This window comes from Lissotriton vulgaris, chromosome 3_2, assembly GCF_964263255.1.
Source record: "Lissotriton vulgaris chromosome 3_2, aLisVul1.2, whole genome shotgun sequence".
In the NCBI taxonomy this organism is placed as follows: domain Eukaryota; kingdom Metazoa; phylum Chordata; class Amphibia; order Caudata; family Salamandridae; genus Lissotriton; species Lissotriton vulgaris.
This window is the reverse complement of record NC_141690.1, coordinates 212,164,516-212,189,027: the sequence shown is the minus strand read 5'-3', so window position 1 is coordinate 212,189,027 and position 24,512 is coordinate 212,164,516. Positions and strand designations below refer to the sequence as shown.

Genomic DNA, 24,512 nt, shown 5'->3' with positions numbered 1-24,512 from the left:
GGTTTGGGGCCCCACTCATAAGTTACACAACGCACTGCCCCGTCCCACACCACAGTCTTGGACCACTGACGCCAGCACCTTCGACTCCAGATAGTCAACTGACGGCGCAATCTGCACTGTGACCTGCCAGCATTGTGACGCGCACTGCCCCACTTCGCACCACAGCACTGGTCTCACAGATGCCGTTTGACGAGCATCACTGAGCCACTATCTGCACTACGATCTAAGGGCACTGCACGCAGCATCGCTCTACTTCACACCGCGCCTGTTGATGCCGGCACTCCTGACTTCAGCAGCTCTGAGTTCAATCTGCAACACGTGTGACTTCAAGGGTCCATAACTACTGCACTGACCTACGGAACGGACACCTGCAGATGCCGTTCTTAGGAGCTCATCGTGAGGTCCTCGAGGCCCTGCATTTCTAAAAGTACTGTTTTGCAGGTTTTTTCCGACACCATAGCTGGCCCGCAACACCGCGGCTGGCCTAAATCATTGGATTTGTTTGTTCACGACACCGTGATCCCCTGACTGAGCTATCGACTTCAAGGAACTGTATTTAAAGGCTTTTTTTGCTTTATTCGTATCTTGGTAACTGTATTTCGAATTGTTATTGTTTTGGTCTTGTTTTACACAGATAAATATTGGATATTGTCTAAAATTGGTGTGGTGTCCATTTGTAGAGTCTTCACTGTATTACTGTACTGTATGTGCAAATGCTTTACACGTTGCCTCTCAGATAAGCCAGACTACTCACGCCAAGCTACTAAGGGGGTGAGCAAGGGGTTATTTGGGAAATGTAACTCCTTCATCCTGGCTAGAAAGAAGGGTCCCTACTTGGACAGGGTAATAACCAGCCAAGTAGAGAACAATCAGCATCTTGAATTGACATCTCTTCTGAATGGGGTGCCAGTGGAGCTTTTTGGGTGGGGGTGATGTGGGTTCACTTTGGGAGGTTGAGGATGAGTCTGGCTGCTGAAATCTGTATGGTTTGCAGTCTCTTCAGGAGATGCAAGGTGATTCCTGCATAGAGTGTGTTGCCGTAGTCCAGCAAGATCGTAACTAGGGCTTGAGTGACGTTTTTTCTGGTGTTGACAGGGAGCCATTTGAAGATCTTACAGAGCATGTGAAGAGTGAGGAAGCAGGCGGAGGAAACTGCGTTAATCTGTTTTTTCATGGTGAGCTTGCTGTCCAGGATGATACCAAGGTTGCGGGCATGGTCTGTAGGAGTGGGTGAGGCTCGTAGTTTGGAAGGCCACCAGGCGTCGCTCACGGGGATTGTTGTTCCTGAAGATGACCACTTCTGTTTTGTTTGTGTTGAGTTTTAGGCAGTTGTCTTTCATCCAGTCAGCAATGCTCGTCATGCACCTGCTGGATTTGCCTATCATGATGAAGGGGTCTTCTGATAGTGGGAGGAAGAGCTGGCTGTCTTCGGCGTAGGATATGCTGTTTAGTGCATAGGTTCAGATGATGTTTGCCAAGGGAGCCATGTAAGTGTTGAACAGTGTAGGGCTGAGGGACGAGCCTTGAGGGACGCTGCAGATGATGTTCTTACCTTCCGAGGTGAAAGGTGTTAGATGGATTCTCTGGGTTCTTCCAGTGAGGAAGGAGGCAATCCATTTGAGGGCATCTCCTTGGATTCCAATGTGGTGAAGTTTCTTGACAAGTGTGTGGTGGGCTATGGTGTTGAAAGCTTCTGCGAGGTCGAGGAGGATCAGGGCTGCCATTTCTTCCCGGTCAAGGAGGGTTCTAATGTTGTCTGTGGCAGCAATATGGGTGGTTCCAGTACTGTAGTTGGTGCGGATTGGGAGGTGTCCAGAAGATTATTGTTCTCCTGGTGTTCCGTGAGTTGGCAGTTGATGGCCTTTTAAGGAAAGGGGAGCAGTGAAATGGGACAGCAGTTCTTGAGTACACTGGGGTCGGCGGATGGTTTCTTGAGAAGATGTTTGACTTCTGCATGTTTCCATTCTTCAGGGAAGGTGGTCGTGGTGATGGATGCATTGAAGATGGTGGTGAGCTTGTTTTTGATTGTCTTGCTCTAGAGGTTGTAGATGTGGTGGGGACAAGGATCAGTGGGTGTTCCTGAGTGGATCGAGTTGAAGATGGCTGTGATGTTTTGAGGGGTGAGATGGTCTCATGTGGTGAGCAGGTGATCGGGGTTTGCATCTATGGGTGCGAGAAGGCTGAGGATGTCAGCGGCAGTGGGGTGAGGTCCGAAGTTTTTGTAGTTGGTGGAGATCTTGTTGTGGGAGAAATCTGCCAGGGTGCCGCTGTAGGGGTGACAACGTTTTTGGTAGCTAAGGGGTTTGAGAACTCTCTGACAATGTTGAAGAGGTCTTTGTTGGGGTTAGAACTGGCTTTGATGTGGTAAGAAAGGATGCTCCTTTTCATCTCTTTCAATAGTTGGTGGTATTGGTTGAGGGATGTCTTGAATAGGGCTCAGTCTATGGGTTCCTTGCTGGTGCCCCATTTCTTTTACAGTTGAATTTTATGGTTGTCAGTTCTATGGTGTACCAACTGGCCTTTTTGGAGGATCTCTTGAATTTGGTGGGCTCGACAGGGGTGACCTTGTCGGTGATCCAGGGGGAGAAGTTCTTGACAGCCTGTTCTAGGTTGGTTGCTGTGTCAGGGTGGGAGGTGTTGAGGACGTCAGTCCATTGGCTCTCTCATACTTTGTTCCAGCTGTGGTGTGAGGTGCTGGGTGGGCGGTGGGGGTTCTGGAGGATCCTGTGATGGTGGAGTGCACAATGGCGTGTTCTGTCTAGGGGAGCTTGGTAACATAACAGTACTTGACTCAGTCGCTGGCCGTGAAGACAGGGTCTAGTGTGGTCATGCAATGTGTGTGGGGTTGGTGACAAGTTGGGTGAGGCAGATGTTGTTCATGCTTTCTATTAAATTGGCGGTGTTGGCGTTGTTAAGATCGTCAAGTTAAAAAATGAGGTCTCTGAGGAAGGTGTAGTGTTTGGAATCTATGGCGAGCAGGGCAATGAATTTGGAGATAGTGTCGAGAAGCTGGAGTGAGGTCCTGAAGGGCTGTAGGCAGGGTGCCTCTGATGGTGGTTTTGCCATCGCTTTGGATCTGGAAGTTGAGGTGCCCCATGATTGGGATGGTGTCGTCTGAGGTGGTGGTGCAGTGGATGATGGCAATTCTGCCTTTGTGTTTGTTGTTGCGGTCTCAGTGTGCTATCTTGTAGCTGAGCATGGTTTCTGAGGTAATGTCGAGCGCAGATGTGAGGCTGAACCAGGTCTTGGGGCGGAAGATGACAACGGGGCTGAGGGACGTGATGATGTCCCAGATCTCAGTGGTGTTCTTGCAGACCTATTGGACGTTGCGCAGGAGACAATGGAGTTGTTCTGAAGCGGTCGTGGTCAGCATGGTGGTGGTCACTGTGCGTGCGGGTGCTCCAGTGTTGAAGGTGAAGAGGCAGGAAAATGGTCCTACCATTGATCCTGAAAAGGTGCGGCAACAGTTGTTGTTGAGTCTGGGGTCCAGTGCATGGAGCTCAGTGGCGGTGTATCTGCAAGTAGCAGAAGAGCTAGGGTTCCTTGCATTGTGTGCGGTCCAAGCGCAGATGGACTTACCTTTGGGGCACCAATGGCATGCCTGCTGCATGCCTCTGCTGTGTGGCCGCGCTGCAGCCCTCATTAAGTAGGTCTTGGGAGGGGGCAGGGGCACTGGAAAGTGATGGATGGGGCCAGCGGGAAGCGGAAGGGAGATGAGACAAAAAAATGGCAGGAAAACAAACGTGTGAAAAACAAGCACAAATTAAATCAAAGGCAGTACAAAACTAAACAAGTTGAAAAAAATTGAGCAAAGATGACTTAAACAAGGTTGAGCATAATAGCGCAATAACAAGTAAACAATTAAAAAACCAGGGAGGCAGCGACGCAGCAAAGGGGGGGGGGGGGCTATCGTTAAGGACCTGCACGAATAAGAGAGAGAGAGAAAGAGAAAAGAGAGTCTCAAGGAGTGCTGAAAGAAAAAGAAAAGAGTAGTTTCATAATTATGAAACGTAGCAGGATAGAACTCATTCAATCAAAAGGATGGTGAAGAAGCTAGTCTCCAGGGGAGGCACAAAAACAAGAAGAAAAAGAAATCCAATAATTAAGAAGCAAACAAGTAAGAGTGACAAGAAAGCTAACCATTGGTAAGCAATAGGCTGGCTCAAAGCCACTTTAACTTTTAGACTAGTCCACTATATATCTTTAGACAGCAGACAACTACAAACTGTCTGTAGGCGATACGTAAAAGACAATTAATAATTGTGCTGAACAATTATGCTACTCTACACTCTGATATGCATTTGGTGATTTGAAGTTGCTACGCCAGTACTTAAAAATGGGGATGAATAAGTGATTGCAACTATATCTACTAAATTAATTTGATAGAGATACTAAACAAAATAATGAAGTCTTTCTTTCCTATTCGTGTGTTGTCCCTCCATGAGATTTTCAGTTCCACTATGGTCTGATTGGAATTGTAGTACCCTCCTACTGCTGCATTGAGGGGACTTTTTTTCTTCATTCAGCACTAGGTGGGAGTGGTTGTGTTTCCTTGCTCATTCCCTGCTTGTTTCTGTCACCCCCTGCACATTTTCTTTATATCCCCCTCCATTGCTTCCTGATGCACTACCTCACTCAATCTGATAAGTTTCCCATTTCACATATTTTTCTTATTTGAATCCACTTTTTTAAGAGGGCCTGGCAGCTGGAAAGGGCCACCAGACTACTTACTCCCTTGTTTTTTTTTTCCTTGGCAGGCACTTTGATTTTTTTCTACTTAACTTTAAAAGTATCATTCTGAAATGGCAGTCCATCCTTTTAGGATGAAAGCAGAAGGTCCTGTTGTGTCCTGAACGAGCGTGGCAGGGATTTCAAGGCTCTGGCAGTGGCTCCTTTAAACAATTGTTTTAGTTCCAGAAATGTAGTGTAACCACCTCATTCCAGTTCATTCTGGGCAGTGTTTACATTCCTGAACTTTTCACCTACAAATCATTGACTTTAGCTGTATTGTGGTAATGAGTAGTTGAAATGAAGCTAAATAAGACTGCTACTCCCAGAATGCATTAAGTAATCACACAAAAGTGCTTGACAGACACAGGGGCGTAGCTTCAGGAGGTGTGTTTGAGGGTGTTCACCTCCCCCCTAAAAATGTATTCTGTACTAAGTAGTCTGGTACCAGGGCCCTCAGTCGGTATGATGAAGTGTTTGTCAGATTTCACCTGGGATTTTTACAATCCTACACTGGCAAACACACACACACACACACACACACACACATACACACTCTCTCCTGTCTGTTTTGAAGGTCTTACAAGTGTCGATTAGTTTGAAAAATGTTCTGTCTTAAGTGCCCCTAACAATCTGCTCTCCTCTCTCTCTCCATTGCGCCTTAACCACCTTTCATGTCCTGCTTCTCAGATGATGTGTTTTAGCAAGATATCCCAGCATGACTGCTGGGAAATCTGACGTTCACACCCCTCCAATCTTATTGAGCGAGCTACACTCCTGAACAACAACGGACAGTGTCCAGCATGACCGCCCTATAGAGATGTTTCTAGATGTATGAGTTCTAGGTGGAGAGTACTTTTGCTCCATGGCACCTGTGTCCTCCATATATCATGAGAAGTGGTGTCAGGTAAGACGTGGTACCCAGGTGTGGAGACTTGGAAAGCAATAAACTGATTTTTAATTTTATTTTGGCCTTACCTGGTAGCCGATGTAGCAAATACATTGCAATATAATAATCTAACGTTTCAGCTTCAGAGATTCCAACCAAGAGGACAGGGGCGCAGCTTGGTCAGTAAGATTAGAGGGGGGTGAGGGTCAGATTTTAAAATAATCACGGTCGCATATCGTGTTAAAATACATTACACAACAAGCAGGGCGCGTGAGGGGGGTCTTAAGGGGCAGTGGAAAGCGAGAGGAACACGATTGGGAGGGGTACTGAGAGAAACACAGTGCCCTATTTATAAGAATTTGCCGTAGGGCGGCGCCTCAGGCCTTCCTGCTGCACTACCCAACGGCAAAAGAAAAGGGCAGGAATACGCCGTATCTGTCAGATACGGCGCATTACTGTCCTTTTCCCCTGCGCCGGTGCACAATGGGCTGCCATGCACCAAGGCAGGCGCCTTTGCACCATCGTGCAAGTGAAACCGTCTTGCACAAAAGCAATCACAAGAGGCTTTTCTTCTTTCTATGTAGCACACATAGAAGAAGGGAAAATTGGGAGAAATAAAGGTACTTCGTCTCATTGCGCCTCCCTTGCGCTTCCCCTGGGGAGGCGTATGTTTTTGGCGCTGACTCAGAAAAATGAATCCTCTGAAATCTGGGGCAGTGTCAAAAGAAATGGGCATTGCTGGGAATGCCCACAGTAACACCCATCGCAAGCCTCTTTAACGCAGAAAACTGCGTTAAAGGGAACGATATTTATAAGGCCGCATTAAGCCATGAATAGTGGCATAGTGCTGCCTGTTAAATATGGAGCAGGCCCCGCGCCACCGGAGTGCAGCAAAAAGTGACATGCCGGTGCCGCGGCCTCATTGTAAATGAGGTCCACAGTATTTTGTACAATAACAAACATCTTTGAAGAGTTTCAATACAGTGGGAGAGAGTGTGTGCGTAGTCGTCTGCGTGTATGTAAAAAATTCCTTGTGAATTTCGACAGACACCTCACCATACCGAACTGAAAGCACCTGTACCCAACCATTTACCAGAAAAGACATTTACTAGGGGTTATAACACCCCAAACATCCCCCACACCAAAGCTACGCCACTGCAAGAGGAAAGCCTGCAGCCCAGCCGCTCCCTTAAGTGAATGGTTCACACAGCAGTGAATGACGTCACGCACAAGGCGAGTGAGCTTGACTGGTGAGCGGTGGTGAGAATGATTGGATGATAGATATGTGGCCACTTAAAGATTGCCCTGGTAAGCAACGTGAGTGCATGGCATGTAACAGTAAAAGTCGTTTATTTTGGCTCATGCTGGGCTGTTGACTGGCACGGGGGCAATGTTTGCAAGTATATTTCCCAGCAGTCACTTTATTTCTTTAAAGCTGGTGTTATTTCTACTGGCACACAACTGACATTTTGGCTGTACCAGTGACGTGGCAACAACAGTCTGTGCAGCCTCCAGTGGTCCTTTGGGGGGCTCTATTTTAGACGCATGCTTGATTTGCTGCTGCAAAACAGTCATGCTCCCAAGTACCACTACAGTCCAGCTATCTAGTCATTTATAGCACTAAGCCCAACTGGTCTGATGCTAGTATTCATTTACGTAGCATGCACGACTATTTTGGCCAATATATGTATTTTTAAATTTGCTTTAACATTCACTATTAAAAGGGGGACCACTGAAACCAGTTGTTGGGGGTGAAGGACTTTGGAAAGGCTGGAGGAGCCAGTGTCCAATCACGTGTGGACATCTCTCGGTAAAGCTTAACAATCATAGACAGGTTTCGCCCGGTGTACGCCAAGGTGCATGCGGTGAGAGTTCAGCACGTAAGTGTAGGTAAATGCGCAGGGGGGAAACCTACAACCTCCCTGATATGCAGAGTAGGGAGGCAAGAGGGGGCGAGGGTGGCCGTGGATGGGAGCACCCGTGAAATTCACTCACTTTGAAGTTGTCGTTACTGGCCAAGTGGTAACTTTAACGTGTGCCTCGAGCTCAAGGCTGCGCCTTCAAACAGCGCTATTAATTACAAATAAATATATATGAAAAAGAATCTGGACAGGCGCGGGCTATGGGTATCAATTTGTGCAGGAGACGGGAAGGCTAGTAGTTGGCGCTACACAAGGACGTCGGTCAAGGCGTTAGACATGTAGCGCTTGTTAATTAATCCGTGTGTTTAGAAGCTCATTTCTCCCAACAATAGGCCCCTTTATGTATGTCTCTACTTTAAACAGCTGCGTAGTTTCTCCTTTAACCTGAGAGGGGCTCCCACGCTATTACTAAACCCTGTGCGAGGAGGAGCTGAGAACACAGCTGGGCTCGAACCCCGGACAAGACCGACTGACTCAGCCTTTTATCCCTCCAAGGGCCATTCAATCAACATCATAGAACTGCGTCCTTGGGATGGCCACTTTTATTTTAGAACCCCCCCCCCAATCGCCGATTCCAACTAGTATTGTAATTGCATATATGTGCTTACGCCCTCTAACGAAGCGTCGAGGCGCTTTAAAACTGGCATCTTTGGTCCTACACCGTAAACCAAAGTTACTGGTTTACCCATTGGTGATTTTTTTGGTCAATTATATATTGTAAATTATACATTTTGTTACAATAGTCAAATGGAGGCTGCAGGTAAAGTCTGCTAAACTTAAGTATTTTAATGCGTGTCTTGCGAAGGAGGCTTGGCTTTTTACTTCGGTCTGTTCTCATTTGCGCTAATTGTGAAAAAAATCTGCTGATAGCATTTAATTACATTTAATTAAAATGCACATATCAAGTTCAAAACGGCAACCTTTGGTTTCTGTAAGATTGTTTGAAAATGGGTTTTCAGACGGTGTTGTAATATGTTGGGTACCTTTAAGATATAGCCAAACACACGCAATAAACCAGAACATGCCAACACGGCCTACAGTCGCATCAAAGTGACACAAACTCACACCAGCTAAAACTTGAAAAAGACAGTCCTAGTTCCCAGGATTTCTGGCCTACCAATAAAACGCATTTTTTAATTGAAATTCCTGCTTTATGTTACTTCTGATATCCTGTCGAATGCCTCTATTGGTCATTCCATAGTCCTGTGACCATGTTTTTAAAAATTTTTATAGTAATTATTAATTATTTTATTACTTAAGTATTTTAATGTTTGTATTCATATTTATTTCGTTATTGTAAAGGTTTTTATTTACCGTTTTAAACATAGTGTAGGTCTTTCCGTAAGCACTTGCGTGGGGTTTCGCAAAACGCGATTTTAAATAAAAATATAATAAATGAAAACTGTAGTCTCTGATCTTATTTTAACCAGATTCGGTTTTCAACCAAAACCTACACTTATGCCAAAAGCACTCCAAAACCTTATGCGCAACGAATAAAAAAGTCTTCAATTCGGAACTGAAAACTCCATTGATTTTCAACAAAGTATTCCTACCGAGAATTGATAACACAGAAGAACAGATACCTCGCGCCCGATACAGTAACTCTGCTCTCTGCTCCGGTCTGTAGTATGTGAATTACTCCCCTCGGTTTATAGAGGCGCTTCGAAACCCGCCTCAGGCACTTGACGCGAGCATTTATCTTTGAACCACCTGTTCGTGAAATTGTGTCATTTTGTAAAGCAAAAGTAATAGTGTATTCTCTGTGCTCTACAGTACTAATCGAATAACAGGAGCACCAGAACATTATTTTTTGGAAGGCAACCTCATCAGCCCCTCACACACTTTTGTTTCATATACAGCACAATCCGTTGTGTTTGAGAAGGTCGCCCTACAAAAACATATTCTGTTTTCCGTTGAAAAACTCATTCATAACCAATGTCTTTCTATTTCTTGCTTATATTTATGTTTTATCTAAATTAATTACATTTACAATCTTAAATATAAAGCGCTCAGTTGCTCACTGGAGGGAGGCAGCGCTATATCAAACACACTAATGAAAGACAAAAAATTTGCAACTGCTCTGGCAATTTTAGAATCGTTTGGTTATTGTTCACACTACCTATATTGTTTATTGAAGGGTTTCTGAGGGCCCATTAATCACAGAACTCGAGCTGAATAAATCTCCACAGCATAATAAAACACGTCATGCATTTATACTCTTATACTACATATATTTGCGGAATTGTGCACATTTAAAAAGGAGTACCACAGCTCAGTTGGATAAGAGCGCGCTGCTGAGAACTATGTTCATTCTGGGGGTCTTGGGCTGGATTCCTTGTAGCACTGGCTTGGTGGGTTATCTTTCCGAGGTCGATGAATTGCGCACCGTTAGAGCGGTGGAGAACACTACATAACACGTTTTCATTATTAACTGGTAGGTTCGCATGTTTGCCGTGTGCCTATGGGAGAGAACGTTATCACCTGAACATACGCTGACACAATTCAAAATATTATTTTATTCCAAGTTTATTGACTCGTTTAAAGTTTTTAGCAAACAAAGTGCTTTCGTTATCTTTTGGCACAACACTTCATCATACCGTACAAGTACAAATGTAAAACTTTATTACAACCAGGTGTATATACATAGTGTGCCAAGCAATTATTTTACACATAATACAAATACCATAGGCTTCATATTGCAAATCTCAGATGAGATGCCATTCGCCCCTCCCATCTGCATTGAACTGATACGTGCTTTTTAAAACATTAATTTAGGACTATATTTAACTGCAGTCCGCATACCGCCATATTTTAACGTCACGAAACAACTGCTGTATGTTTTTATTTGCCTTCGGTCAGAGACCTAGAGTTCCATGTTTACCCTGAGAGTCAGGTGTCTGGGGCAGTATCGGGTCTTTGAAAACATTTGGCCGAAAATTAATTGCACGAAAAAAAAACGCAATGAAAAAGTTTGTTTAAATTTCCTGACCTGCAAAAGATCAGAAAACTCGAACTTTAACTTTAATTTTTACTCGAAACGGGAAATTGAATTATGCCCACAACCAGTAGCAAACTTCTTGCTCCAAATATTAAAGAGGAACTGGGCTGCATAATGAAAAAGCAAAACGTTATACATAATTATCTTAAAAATAGTTCCGTGCACATGTTTTTCGACCATTTGTTGCCAATACGAACTACCCAGATCCCTGCATAACATTCAAGTCATTGTATTTTAGTGGCCACACATAAGAAAGTAAAATAAATAGAATAAAAAGTGCCTGGTCATTTACAGCGTATATTTACAATCTGCTATATTACAAAAAAGTCGGGACAACCTATGTAAACAAAAGCCTTAAATGAGGTAAATAAGTGGAAGAGTATCTCGATTGGAACATCCGATCGTATGATATATATATATTTCTAAAAACATTTGTAATCTAATTTGTTTTCAAGGTGTTCGCATCCATTTTTTAATGGCAGGGTAAATAGGCAGAGGGTGCATATCAGAAGTGCGGGGCAAACTGGGAGGAGCACATTTTTGCAGTAAACAAGGTGTACAGATATGGAAAGCGAAGACAAGATAAGGGGAAATAAAACAAACCGTATTGCTATAAATACAATATGGTTCTGCGTTATAAACGGGGCGGGTGAATGTCCCACCTTTGTTGGAGTCCTGCTGGGCAGGAGAGGGCATGGGGCAGCTCCCGTGGCAACTCGTCACTCTGTTCAGGACAGAAAAGGCACCTTGTAGTACTTCCGGCAGCTTGTAGAGTAAGTCCGGAAGTTGCGTAGCGTAAGGGTGCGCCTGGGTGGGACTGTGAGCGCACTTGACCCTCTGACGAACCCCGCCATAGAGGTCAGCAGTCTCTGTGATGCTCAGGGTCTAGCACCAGGACGAGTTTCTTTGACCTATGTTAATTACCAGGGGGCATATTTACAAGCCCCTTGCGCCACTTTTGCGTCATTTCCCCCATGTTAAAAATGACGCAAAAGTGGCGCAAGCGGCTTGTAAATAAGCCCCCAGGTTTCAGCTGCTACTAACAGGGGCTTGGCTTAGCCAGCAGTGTTCTCTTATTGCTTTGCATGCAGCTTCCGCCAAGATGGCCGACTTCCGGTACAGCTGCTACAGACAGCGTGGATTTTGAGAGTTCTATCAGTCCCTCTAATGCTATTGAGTATTGGCCTACAGTGGTAAACACAATGACAGGGATGTCAGGAGGTGTGGGCCAGCACTGGGAAGTGACTACAAATGTGGTTGTGGGGGCTATGGGTGTGAGGAACAACGGTTGTGAGGACACAGAGTGTAGGTGAAAAGCTGATGTGAGGTATTGGGAGTGTTGGTAGAAAGGGGTGTGAGGAGCTAAAGGTGGGTCCTAGCTGCTTGCATGGCTGGGGCGGTTCCTCAGAGAGCTCGAGGGACGCAATCCACTCATATGGGTGGGGCGGTTTTTCTCAGAATTCAAAGGAGTGCAATGCGCTCAGATGGCGGGGTGGTGCTCCTCATTAGGGGGGGGTGGGGAGGGGGAAGAGGTGGGAACCCCATCTGACCTCAGCATATTGCAATCCTCTGGTCACAAGAATCTCCTGCTCCTCAGTCTATGCCTGAAAAAGTCCAGCCCATTCACTGAGAGTGATTCTGGGTCTATGAATGGGGTGGCCCACCCAGCCTCCATCAGTGCACCCCTTGGGTCTGTGAGTGGGAGGGGCACTCTTGTGCAACCCCACAGGTCTATGATAGGGACAGGCGGGCCTATGTCCTGTCAGCCTGTCACAGGTCTATGAGTGGGACTCGTTGGCTCTTGCCTTCCCAGTGCACCCCTTGGGTCTATGAGTGGGAGAGTCCAGCTCAACCCATCAGTGCACCCCTTGGGTCTATGAGAGGGAGAGGCTAGCCCATGCCCTGTCAGTGCGCCCCCACAGGTCTATGAGAGGGAGAGGCACCCCTTGGGGCTGTGTGTTGATAGTCCGTCCCATCGCCTGCCATTTTGAAGACCATGCCGCCCCCCGCTCCCCCTGGTGTCTGTTTAGGGCCTCAAGGCCGAGTCTCATGGAATTGTTACCGCTGTCATCGTTGGCGTGTGCTTTTTCCGGGTCTCGCGGCCTCTGCACCCCACAGAGCCGCACACGAACGTTTCACAGGTCTTTAAAAGACAATTTGAATGTTAATTAGGCCTTGCAGTTGTTTCACCCTTTCTAAGAGCCCCTGCAGCTCCACTCTGCCTACTGATTAAAGGTTCAGACCCCCCCTCCCGAAATTTTTTCTTAGCGCCCCCGAAATTTGGCTCTAGTTGCACCTCTGCACCTACCCATGTCCCCCTCCCATAATCTGTCTTGGGGGAACATTGCATCACATGTGACGCTTTTTTTCTCTGTGACTTTACATGGCCCCTTGTAGGGTGAGGGTTTGGGGGAGGTCGGCGGTGGGTATTATCCCCAAGGCCCCCACAATGCTGCAACTTCTAGTTATAGTTTTTAAAGCAAGTTGTACCTATTTATTTTTGAAGACAACTAACAAAATGAATAGTAGTAAATGGTGCCAGATGTTGAGAATCTGCCCCTTCGGTTTTGCAAAACGTCTGGCATGTCCCATTTGTCCCATATCACCTTTTGCCACAATGTCTGATTCTGGGCCTCTGCCCGGAGCCCTTCTGGTCTCTTATCCTGTGCCGGGCACACACTGCTTCCTCCCGGGGTTGTGTCTCTCTGGAAGGGGCTCTTGTCCCTATGGCCTCTTGCCCAGTGGTGGGTGCACGAGCCCTCGCCCGTGTGGTCTGTTGCACCGTGGTGGTGATCACCATGCATCCCCATGGGCCTCAGTGCTTCTCAACGGGCTCGTGCACTGTGGTGGGCGCACTGCAGGGGCCCCCATGTCTCTGCGCAGGGCCCTATCTCCCTACGGGACGGTCACGCAGTAAGTCCAGCGCCCCCTGTGGGCCTTGGAGTCCGTGAGCCCCGCCGGGCTCCAGTCCTGGTCTATAAGTGCGAGGTGTAGAAGGCGGGCCCCCCGTAGCCCTGGGAGCTGAGCACGAAGGGCGAGAGCACGGCGGCGGCCGAGTGCGCGGGCAGGAAGGGCAGCTGCGCCGCGCACATGAGCCCGCCGGCGCCCGGGTGGTGGTGGTGCGGGCCCGGGTAGCCGTGGTGGCCGCCGCCGCCGTGCATGGAGAGCGGGCCGCCCATGGGCGGTGAGTGGCCGAGCGGGCTGAGGCCGCCGCCGCCCCCGCCGCCGCCCCCGGTGGGCGCGCTGGTGTCCGCCCCCGGGTTCTGCTTCTTCCACTTGGTCCTGCGGTTCTGGAACCATATCTTGACCTGCGTCTCGGTCAGGCTGAGGCTGAGCGCCAGGTTGAGGCGCTCGCACACCGACAGGTAGCGCGTCGACTTGAACTTGTTCTCCAGCGCCACCAGCTGCTCGTAGGTGAAGGCCGTGCGCGCCCGCCGGGGCTTGCCCGACTTGGAGTCCGAGCCCGTGCGCTTGCGCTTGGGCTTGGCCTGCTGCGAGCCGCCCTGGGGGCTGTGCGGGGCCCCGGGGCCCGAGCCCTGCTGCTGCTCCGCCCGCTGGCCCGGCTCCCGCTGCTCCGGGGTGGCGCCGCTGCTCGGCTCGCTGCACAGCTCCTCCTCCTGCTCGTCGGCCTCGCTGCCCCCGGGGCTGGGGCTCTGCTCGGAGTCCACCACCTGGTACAGGTCCGGGGCTTCTGCAAAAGAGAGGGGGCACAGGAGTGAGTGCACGGGAAGCGTCAGAGCATTTCAGAGATGGTACAAAAAGTGCAGAGCATCCATTACATAAAACCACACCAGCAGAAGAAGAACTAAAACCGACTGAAAATGGTGCCCAGGGTCAACATGGAGCCGGGGTCAGGGCAGGAATCCCGCCTCAGCCATGCCTTGCATGTTCACACCGGCTCCACCTGTGCAGGTGGCGGCCCTTAGAAAGGGCCACGAGAACATGGTTGGGTTATGAAAGCTCGTGAAGCTCTAAACACAGCCGCCTCCTAGGCTGCGGCCTCCCGGGGTCATGCCATCATCGACGGGGCTGAGGGCATGTCGAGATCTTTCCAAAAGAAGCAGGACAGTTTGTCATATTGTTAAATTTCTAAAAGTTTTATTGTTTTTTAGAAAAGTCAGTTTGTTCATTATAGCGCCCTATGACTCCACTGCAGACACAAGCTTCAGAGACAACAACACAACACTGCTGGCCACAAATGCAATAGTTGTCACAACCAAGAAGCTTACAACCAACTTTTGTTTTTTTGATTTTAGTATTCGCAAACCCTTCACCCACCACAATTGTCCCCACCAGGGGAGGATGCATACTCCACTGGGCCGAGTCAAGGTGTGATGGGCCGGGCCTCAAGCCAATGGCTGGTGGAAGAAAATCAAGGGAGGGTGTAAGGTGTGGAGCCTATCATGGTACACTGTCAGCAACACGCTGTTAAACCCAGACCTAAAATGTAGTCAAAGTGTGCCTGCATGATATGACCATTCGTAAGTTAGGCCTCTCAAAGCTGGGCACACGCCTGCAACTCCAGACTGGGCTGGTAAACCTGCTGTTTATTTATGGAACATCGTGGGGAAGTGTACATGTCCCTAGTATGCTTTATAGCCGGGGTCGCTGGAATTCTGGCATTGTGTGTTTTTGTAGCTGTGGTGTTTTCCACATAATTATGGATTTGCCACAGAATTAATCACCTGCTACATAATCTGCAGATGTTATCAACAAACGCATATTGTTTCAAGCTCAAATTAATCAAAAGTTACTAAAAACTCAGCAATACATGGCGCAGTGTAAGGCAATGGCCTTTGCAAAGGTTGACTGGCCACCTTTTGTTTGCCTTTCACAGTATGTAAGTGTCAAACTAGTAGTACTAATGATGTGAAACCTTTGCCCAGATAGTGTTAACATGTATATAAATTAGGCAATAGTAGCACAAAACGTACCCCAAATATGACACATACATTGCATTGTCATGGTGCATAATTCAGCCCACCTTGCTGCATAATTTTGAACTCACCTGCTACATATTCCAGTGGCCTTGCCTACAGCCATCCGAAATGTTAGTTATGTGTGGGTTGGCACTTTGCATAGTCATATGACGACATTAAGTATACTTTGGATGACACAACCTGGGCACTTGATTGCCAGACTACTCAGTACAATACCCCCTGAGCTCAGGGCGGCACTTCCTGGGCATTCTATGCAATTAAACAGATGTTTGGTGACTTCCTCCAGGTGACAAATGCAAAAACCACAGTTGATGGACAGAATGCAGAACAATGTCTCACATTCAACCCAGTACAGAAATCTGGGCCTACATCCATCGATTTTTTGCACTCCACACCACCCCAGTTCAGACATGGCCTTATGCAAATCAGTCTGACCCTGTGCCTCATGGGAACAGTCCAGCCCGAACTGCCAAGCCATGCCTTCCCTGGACCGGAAACAAGCTTCCGAGGACCGCTTTCTGGCATTCCAGCCGTCTTCAGCCCGGCTTGCTTGAATCCAGTGGTGTGGAGTGCATGGGACTCACGTCTGAGCATACCCATCCCACTCGGGGTGACTTCCTCCAGGCATATAATGGCACGTGTGCGCTGCTAATCTGAATTTGAAGGCGCGGTGTATACAATGGACCACATGACGTCACTGCCCCAGAGGGCTCTTTAGTCGGCCCAATCAGATAGTTTTCTGAAGGGAAGTGGAGAAAGCCCCTGACGCACAGGCCCTGTTTAGCTTCATTCTCTGCACGTGTGGCTGGAAACACATCTATTCCGTGCGATTCCTCATTGTAGGAAACCACACAGCCGAATTGTCAGTGAAAAATAAACACGTATATTTGGAAAAAGTTACAGGTGAACTCGGAACGGGCCAAATAAATAGTTTCCGCGTCCATGTACAGTCTGCTCATTTTTAAAGTGCCCAGAACATTTCTAGAAACAGGCTTGCTAGTTTTGTATGCAGTCGGTTCTTTTATGCGAACCTTTCTTAAATATAGATAGGCCATGGTGAAGTGAACAGAGACTAACGGGAACGGAGCCCCATTACGTTCGTGTTTATCTTAAATATTGGCGCTACTTTTTACAGCCACTTACTGCTCCTTCGTGGATTTTCAGTTAAAGCACCCCTTTTCTCTTTCTACAGTCGCACTTGGTAAGAGGCACCTGTTCGTTTCACTTGTGCCATAATGCTTCCTCCGCCTAACTCTCGCAGCTGACAAGTGCGGTGGTCTGGAGTCTGTGAGGTGGAGTCTGCCAGGGCTCCTTGACATTCCCTCCTTCCGAGATCGGTAAATTAACGGGCATAAGATGTAGCATAGTTTTGTTCATCTGTTATGTACACTGCCTAGAAACTGCTGCTACATACAAAAAGAAGCGGAGGAGCGTCTGAACTGGAATCCGTCTCGCCTCCTCGCAGAGCCCCCCTCCCCTCCCCCCCGCCCCCTGCTACCCTGTAACTCCACCGGTAGCACGGCCAATAATATTTTGTTATATTTCAACAACTGAAAAAAAAATACGCCGCTAAACAGATTAATAACAACGCACCACTCTTAAGAATTGCCATGCACGTGGGGAAACAGTACTTTTTACGTGGCTAAAGTTTTATTTGGCGGGGAAACAAGCTAACTTACGTAAGTATATGATTTCGGAAGTTCCCGTGAATTTCCGGTATTGATGCACATTTAAGGGAGCCCACTGTAACATTGATGCGTGTTGTTTAAAGTACTCGGGGTCTCGCTTAGAAGACGAACAGGAGACTTTTAAAGGATAACATCAAATCCCCCATTCCGTCCGATGCTTGGAAGGTATATTTTCACTTCCCTGCCACCCTGACTCAGTCACTGGGGTGAAATTGAAATGAATTGCGTTCCCGCGACTTTGGGATTTACCGAAACTTTTCGCAGTTTGAAGTGACTCGGGTGCCACTAATGCAAGTATTTTTTTATCTGCTGTCTCTTTTTTTGTTAAATATTTCTTCCCAGCCAATAGAGTGGAAACATTGCATCACATTCTATAAAAAATTCTATTGATAAAGGATATGTTTAAAACCTATTGTTTGCCGATTAATGGCGAGATGATTTTTCTGAGGTCACACGTACCCATGTTTTTGAATTTTTACAAACGACCGATTAAATAAAAGGAGTATTGGAACTTTTTCTTTTTTATAGGGACAGTGTATTAATTCGCAGTATAACTGCCCAAAACATCAAAATGCGAGCCTCAGAGGGTACACGTGTATAATGGGTGATATGTAAGTGTATTTTTTATTATAACTTGCAATATTACAAAAAGGAAAAAACGCATGTGACAAACAATATCTGAACTTTTAACGTATGTCAAGCCCCAAATGGCAAAAAATGATTAAAGAAGTGTCTACTTCTGAAACAACTGAAATTGAAAGATTTTCGTTTATTCTGGCAGTGACGCGAGAAATAACGTATTTAAGCACACAGCGAACGCATGGATTTCTATACAGAAGGACAGCAGTGCAAACTTCAGACATTGTTTGAAAAAAAGTTTCCTTCGGCTGCAAGTATAAACCTAGATACTTATACCTGAAACCGCGCAGCGAGGAAGGCGAGTTGAATGCACACATAAGTGCCTTTTGGTTGTATAAAGAGGGTTTTCTATGCAAATGTTTCCTTCAGGAAATTGTCTTCCGCAATGTGCTTTTCTTCCACGGAGGGTTTCATTACACAATATATGTTAGACTATTTGAAAGAATTTCCAACCTACATTGTGCTTTATCTGCACGCGCATTAGTCGGAGGAAGATCCGTTTTTATAAAATGTGACTTTATATCGATTTTGTGTGGGTCGATGACGCATTAAGCCAAGTTGCGGCGATTCATCGCTTTCTTTTATTTCGAGAACGAGTCATCATCGGAACAGAAGCTCCCCTTTGATGTTTGTCACCAGAGCAGCGCTGACACGTGTGGCGCTCTGATCACAGTCCTTTGAAGACCCCATCAGAATCTAGTGCGAATCTTTCCCTGAGTGGACTTGTACTCACGAAGGACACATAAAAAGTGTGTGTGTGGGGCGGGGACCTACTGATTGGTGGTAATTTGGGCGGGTGATTCTTTAAAGAAGGCACGAACGCTGTTTGGTACATTTACTTTCGTAACAAAATAGCAATAAGAAGAACTTATTATCTGTAGCTCTTGCTATCGTTGCTTCGAAGCGCTGTAAATGACAGTTTCTACTTGTAATAGTATTCTGTTTATCGACTTTTAACGAACGAAAGGTTGAGTCAGCCAGGCGAGCACAAAGTTTCCTAAGAACTTAGAAGTGTGTCGGCCCTGTAAGACATTTTAAATTAATTTTTATGTTCCTATGAACTGCTCTGAGAGGAAAGCGATTCCTTTGTAAAAGTATATTTTGATATAAAAATTGGCACAGTAAATATGATGGATCTTTGAAGTGTAAGTTATTTATCGAAATTGTTTACACGGATGTGGACAAACACAAATAAACGTAATTGTTTCGACATTTGTCCGTATATTTGGTTGTATTTTTATGATGGAAATGCAAATTAGAGACTAGACATGGACAAGAAGTCACATAGATGTTGGAATATGAGACATGGAAGCCAGCTTTAAAAATGTTCTTTTAGACAGCGTGTAAGGAAAAAATGAGGTTTTGCAATGCACTCTACACATATGCGTGTCATATCAGTGCACATATACGTGTGTCACATGCAGCATAATAATCGCGTGCTGATATGCAGACAGCACTGCGTGTAGATATATTCTAATGTACGTAGAATCATTCTGTGAGCAGCCTGACAGAAGTGTGGCCGGAGACCGTGCAGGGAGCGCGGGGGTCCCTGTTAGTGTATCCCCCCACCCTTGTTTTCCTCTGTCGGGGAGGGCTGGCTGCGGATTAGAAGGTCTCGGAGTCCCTGCCTATCTCGTCTCTGTCCTTTCTTGTCCCCTCGGCCCTCTCTACTTACCTCTCTCTGTATCTCGCTGTACTCCTGGTGTAACTCCGCTCACTTCTCTGTTCTTATGTATCCCTCCCCCCCCCTATTCTCGTGCACCCCCGACCCGTCTTCTTTGCCTCTGTGTCTTTCTCCGCGTCTCCCTGTCTCTTGCCGTCTCTCCCTGTCTGTTCTCTTGTCTTCCTGTCCCATCCTATCTTTCTTGGCTTCCCTGTCTCTACGTGTATATTCTCACCTGTCCCTCCCCGGATTTTTCTACACCTTCTGTCCCTGTGAATTTCTGTCTTTCTACCCGGTGTTTCACTGTCTCTTCCTTTCTTTTCCTGGTATTCCTTCCTCGCTTCTCCGTTCTGTTCCCATCTCTCCTTGGTTTTCCTTCCCGCTTCTCCCTGTCTGTTCCTGTTTGCACCAGTGACCCGGTCCGCTCCGTGAGCACCTTCCTGCCACCAGCCTTTCGTGACTCTAGGAACCCTGTCACGTGCTTCCCCCAGCCCCCATCTCTCCGCATTGACAAGCCCCGTTATACTTCCGGGCTGAAACGATTGAGTTGCACACACACAATACATTGATCTGCACTTTGTTTGTGGGTGTGTTTGTTTACACCCAAAACATGGCCACTTACAAACACACGTATAATAATCTCGGATCTATTGTTTACAGACCTATGGATACTTAAAATCTTGCAGTACAAAGCTGGTGACGTGTATATAGATACACCGACCGGCACCGAGGTGTTTGTATACATATATGGAGCTGTGCACCGCCTCACACGTCTATGTGCAAATGTATGAGCATGTGATAACACATATGCAAACACACACATAAACACGCATGTAGGAGACACAGACAGGGTTCACAGAGTAGGCGGTAGACTCTATCGTGGCCCTTACGTTTCAGTTTCTATAGGAATAGTTCTATACATGTAAAAAAGTATCTATGTATTTGCATTTATACAACTATTTATTGTGCAAAGTAAATCATAACGTAGGCATTTATAGAAGCGTAACTTTGTATCAACTACCCGAAAAAAACTCTCACACACGTACTCTCACAGAGCTAACACCTCACACACCCAACGACTCTCTCGCCACCTCCAAGCACACTCACTCTTTCATAAATGGACACACACCAGCGACCCCCGACACACGCCCCTCTCGCACACACACACACAATCGTGCATTCCCTCTCAGGCACGCACACACTCTTACGCACAAGTGTTTTATTCTCTCTCACACACATGTAGCACCTTACACATAGACCCATATGTATGCACACACACACACAACACATTCTTCCACACGCGTGTGCACGCACATACTCTCACAAACCTAATCACTCTCTCGCCACTCTTTCATAAATGGGTACATAACAGCCTCCCCCCCCACCCCCTCATACACACACATTCCACCAGGCACGCACACACGCGCACTGTTATTCTCTCCCACAAAGCCCCTTCCACAGTCTCTCACACACATGTATGCACACATACAACACATTCATCCACGTGCGCACACACATACAACACACACACATTTTCTCTCGGGGACCTACATTTAGTCACACACACGTCCTCTTATTCGCACACATCTCACATATATAGTCTCGCACATACACTGAGTCACGCGCACACGCAAGAACACACACACGCACCCCCCTCTCCACGTGCGGCAGTAAATCACCGCGGTTCCCAGATCCCGGTGCGAAAGTTGGAATATTTCGGTGGGGGTGAAAAGCAATCTACAGCCTCGGTCGAACGCAGCCGCGATCAATAGCGGGCCCTAATAAGTGTAATAGGTTTTAATCGAGTAATTATCCGAATTGTGACCTTATAATTTAGATGTTAGCCGAGACTTTGCAAGCTGCCTGAAAGAGATATGCACGATTCGATAATAGGATATCGACCGGCCGGGGGGACATGCCACTCCGGGCCCGGCCCCCAGCGCCGGCCTCTTTACGGTGCTAAGCACATTTTGCTTTAAATGTAATCGAAGGGATTTAATTGTTTTTCCAGAGATAACCAGCGTTTTGTCACAATTAGTCCGATTCCTCCAAAAAAAGAAGAAGCTAAGGGGAGAGAGAAAATTGAAACTGTCGCCCTGAGCGACCAGCAGCCGCAGGAGGCCGGGCGGGGAGATGCCTTTGAGAAGGGCCGGTGTCTTTGGGAAGGAGAAGGGAAAGTCACTGCACGGGGGTGGGGGTCACGGGCAGCCTGGAGGAAGGGGTGACTCTCTCTCTTTACACCACCCCCCCCACACACACATATATATATACACACACACACACCGACAGATACACGCACACACACACTTGTATATATATATATACATATATATATATATATATATTTATATATACATTGTCTATTCCTTTTGCTAATCTATCTAGCTGTCTCTATAGACTTTCACTTCTATGTTTGTGTGCACAGTAAAGAGACTTATGTACGTGCCACTAGAGTGGGGTAGTGTGAATGTACTCTTTAGGTAAAATATAAAACCCGAGAGGCAGCTAACCTCTCATGCGCTTAGAAGCACTGTGCCCACTTTGTCGCTCTCACTCGCTCTGGTGATGCTCAAAGTGTGTGCATTAGTGTTCTGTTTAATGTTATTGGGGTGACCCCTGATCATTACAAGCTGCGTGGTGCTCACCGGATTGGTGTGTAGCAGAAAGTGTAGTGATGGTGTCACATCACCTGTAAACGTGTTTAGTGTTTGTGAATTCTCTGAGTCCGGCGGAGATACTGTCTTGTGGTGCTTACAATCCGTGTGCGGCAGTGTGCCCGTGTCTTGCACTAATGGATGAGTGCGTGGCGTCCATAATTTGCACTGTTGTACTAGCCCGCCTTGTGTACTTCACACAAGGCCCTGAGTGTAGTGTGAGCACCACACGGTGGGAGCGGCGGTGTTACACTACAGGCTGGGTAGGTACTGACCAGTGTGCGTGCATAGCCGATGTTCCACCGCAGGACGTATGTACCGTCCAGAGTGCATGTAACACTAAGTTCTTCTGCAGAGACAGTGTTACACGACAGACCCCGTATGCACTCAGTGTGCATGTAACACTCACTCAGTTCTTCTGCAGAGACAGGCTGGTAGACACCGTCCAGTGTGCACGAAACACTGAGGCGTGTAGTCTCTACTTCGTCCGACTTTTATCCCTCCGGGAGTGTAATAGTTTGTCTTTCAGCAGCAGGTAGCTCAGTTCTTTCACTGAGATGCCCACCCCCGTCCTTTCCTGCACCCCAGCTGTGGCCGCTAATTTTGGAGCATTTAGCAGATGTCATCCACTGGCAGTGCACGGTTACATTGCAGGTGAGCATTTAAATACGTTATTGCATTACATTTTGAAAGTTTACCACCCTCTCTCCTTGTGACTCCCCACGGGGGCGCGCACAGCGGTAGTAGAACAGAGACGGGGAAACTTTCCCTTCCGGGTTTACTGGTGTCATTAGTATAACAGGCCAGACGGGCTAAGGTGCCCCTGCGGTTTTGGGTTCAGTACAGTATGAGTGGGGTGAGTAAGGGAATGGTGCATTGCTTTCACAATTAGTGCAATTACGAGAGCGCCACGCGGTCCGATATTACGGCTCCGCCTTTTAACTTTGTGTTTTGACTCCAACGCACAGGTGAGCCGCCTGGAGTGGTGAGAAGAGCTCCTTGCACGCTTTACTTTAGTTTCAGTTTTGAGTCACTTGTGCGCGTAGGCGCTACCAGTCTATTTTCACATTTGGCGAACGTCGATAGAACGTGGCATTCACCAAACTATGCATTTGGAGGAAATCAACGCAAAAAAGTACATAAATAAAAAAACAATAACATATCTTCAGCTGTGACTCTAAAAAGAGTTAAAGCACAACAACTGTGCACTAATGGTGCGTGCCATATGCATGGTGTGCACTGTGCGTGCGTATTGCCCTAGCGCCTCGAAGGGGGCAGGAGATGCCCGAGCCCGGTGGGCGGTGTTGGTACTTACTGTTAAACTCGGGCGCCTTGACTCGGGGCTCGTAGTCTTCCAGCAGCGCCCGCTGCTCCGCCGTGTCCGGGCCCTCGGAGGCCGCGGTGATGCCCTCGGCGCTGCCCTTGCAGGGCGGGGCGCACGGCCGCTTCTTGCTGTTGAACTTGTTGGGGTCCAGGATGTCCAGCACTGAGAAGGAGGTGGGTCTGTGCACGGGGACAGCCGCCACTTCGGGCCCGGGGGTGTGGCAGTGCGGGCTGCCCGCCGGCAGCGCCCCGGGGCACGGGTAGGCCGCCGCCGCCTCGCCGGGGCTCTCCATGGCCCCCGCTGGAGCTGCGGGGTCTCCTCCTCCCGGAGCCTTGTCCCGGCCCCCGTTCATCAGGGTCCTCTCGGCGTCTGCTTCCTCCTCGGTCCGCCTCCTGCCAGGCACGGGTTCAAACTCCACTGTGCCAACCCCCCCGTGGCGGTGCGCAGCGGTGAGGGGGCCTCGGGCCAGGGTCATAGCAGGGGGCCCCGGAGGATGAGCGCCCCGGAGAGTCCTGCGGAGCCTCCGCGGGCAGGTGCGGGGTGGAAGAGGATGCTCCCTCCGGTGCGGGATGCGCTCTCAGCTGTTCGTCCTCCTCACGTGGCACCAGGGGCAGGCACGCTCCTCAGCCCGGCGCCTCCAGCCTATTTATACATTCATACTCAGCCCCGGCTGTAATTGGCTGCAGAGGAAGCCCCTCACCTCTGGCGGTCTGCGGGCCGCATCATCCTGGGCGAGAGGTGCCTGCCGTGTGTGTCAGAGAGGGGGGTGTCTGCGCCTCCGAGCGGGGAGGGGGATAGATAGGTCTGTGAGTGAGGGAGGAAGGGGGCTGTGTGTGTCTCTGAGAGGGGATGGTGGGTGTCAGCGAGAGAGTAGAAGTGAGAGAAGGGACCGAATGTGTGTGAGGGGGTGGAGGATGTCTATGTTTGTGAGGGAGAGAGGTACTGAATAATTCTGAGCGAGAGAGGCAAAGAAGAACAGGGGGCTGCACGTGAGACAGGGCTTTGCATTTGTCTAGGAGAGAGAGAACGCACTTATGCATGTGAATGAGAGCGCTGGTGAGAGAGGG

The 24,512-nt window shown here is 47.9% G+C and overlaps 1 protein-coding gene across 1 annotated transcript; it reads right to left on the bottom strand.

Moving 5' to 3' along the window:
- Positions 1 to 13,512: 13,512 nt before the first annotated feature.
- NKX1-1 (NK1 homeobox 1) lies at positions 13,513 to 23,977 on the bottom strand. Its single transcript, XM_086964464.1, has 2 exons — positions 23,437 to 23,977; positions 13,513 to 14,228 (listed from the first exon to the last, which is right to left on the bottom strand). Exons 1-2 carry the CDS (start codon positions 23,918 to 23,920, stop codon positions 13,513 to 13,515), a joined length of 1,200 nt encoding a protein of 399 aa, XP_086820590.1. The 5' UTR covers positions 23,921 to 23,977.
- Positions 23,978 to 24,512: the final 535 nt, after the last annotated feature.

What these genes read in the sequence shown, in the direction of transcription:
- NKX1-1 (XM_086964464.1), bottom strand. Translation starts at nt 23,920, where the DNA reads ATGACCCTGGCCCGAGGCCCCCTCACCGCTGCGCACCGCCACGGGGGG. An exon ending in CAAGGCGCCCGAGTTTAACA is followed by an intron (nt 14,229 to 23,436) that starts GTAAGTACCAAC and finishes TCTCTTTTGCAG; the next exon opens with AAGCCCCGGACCTGTACCAG.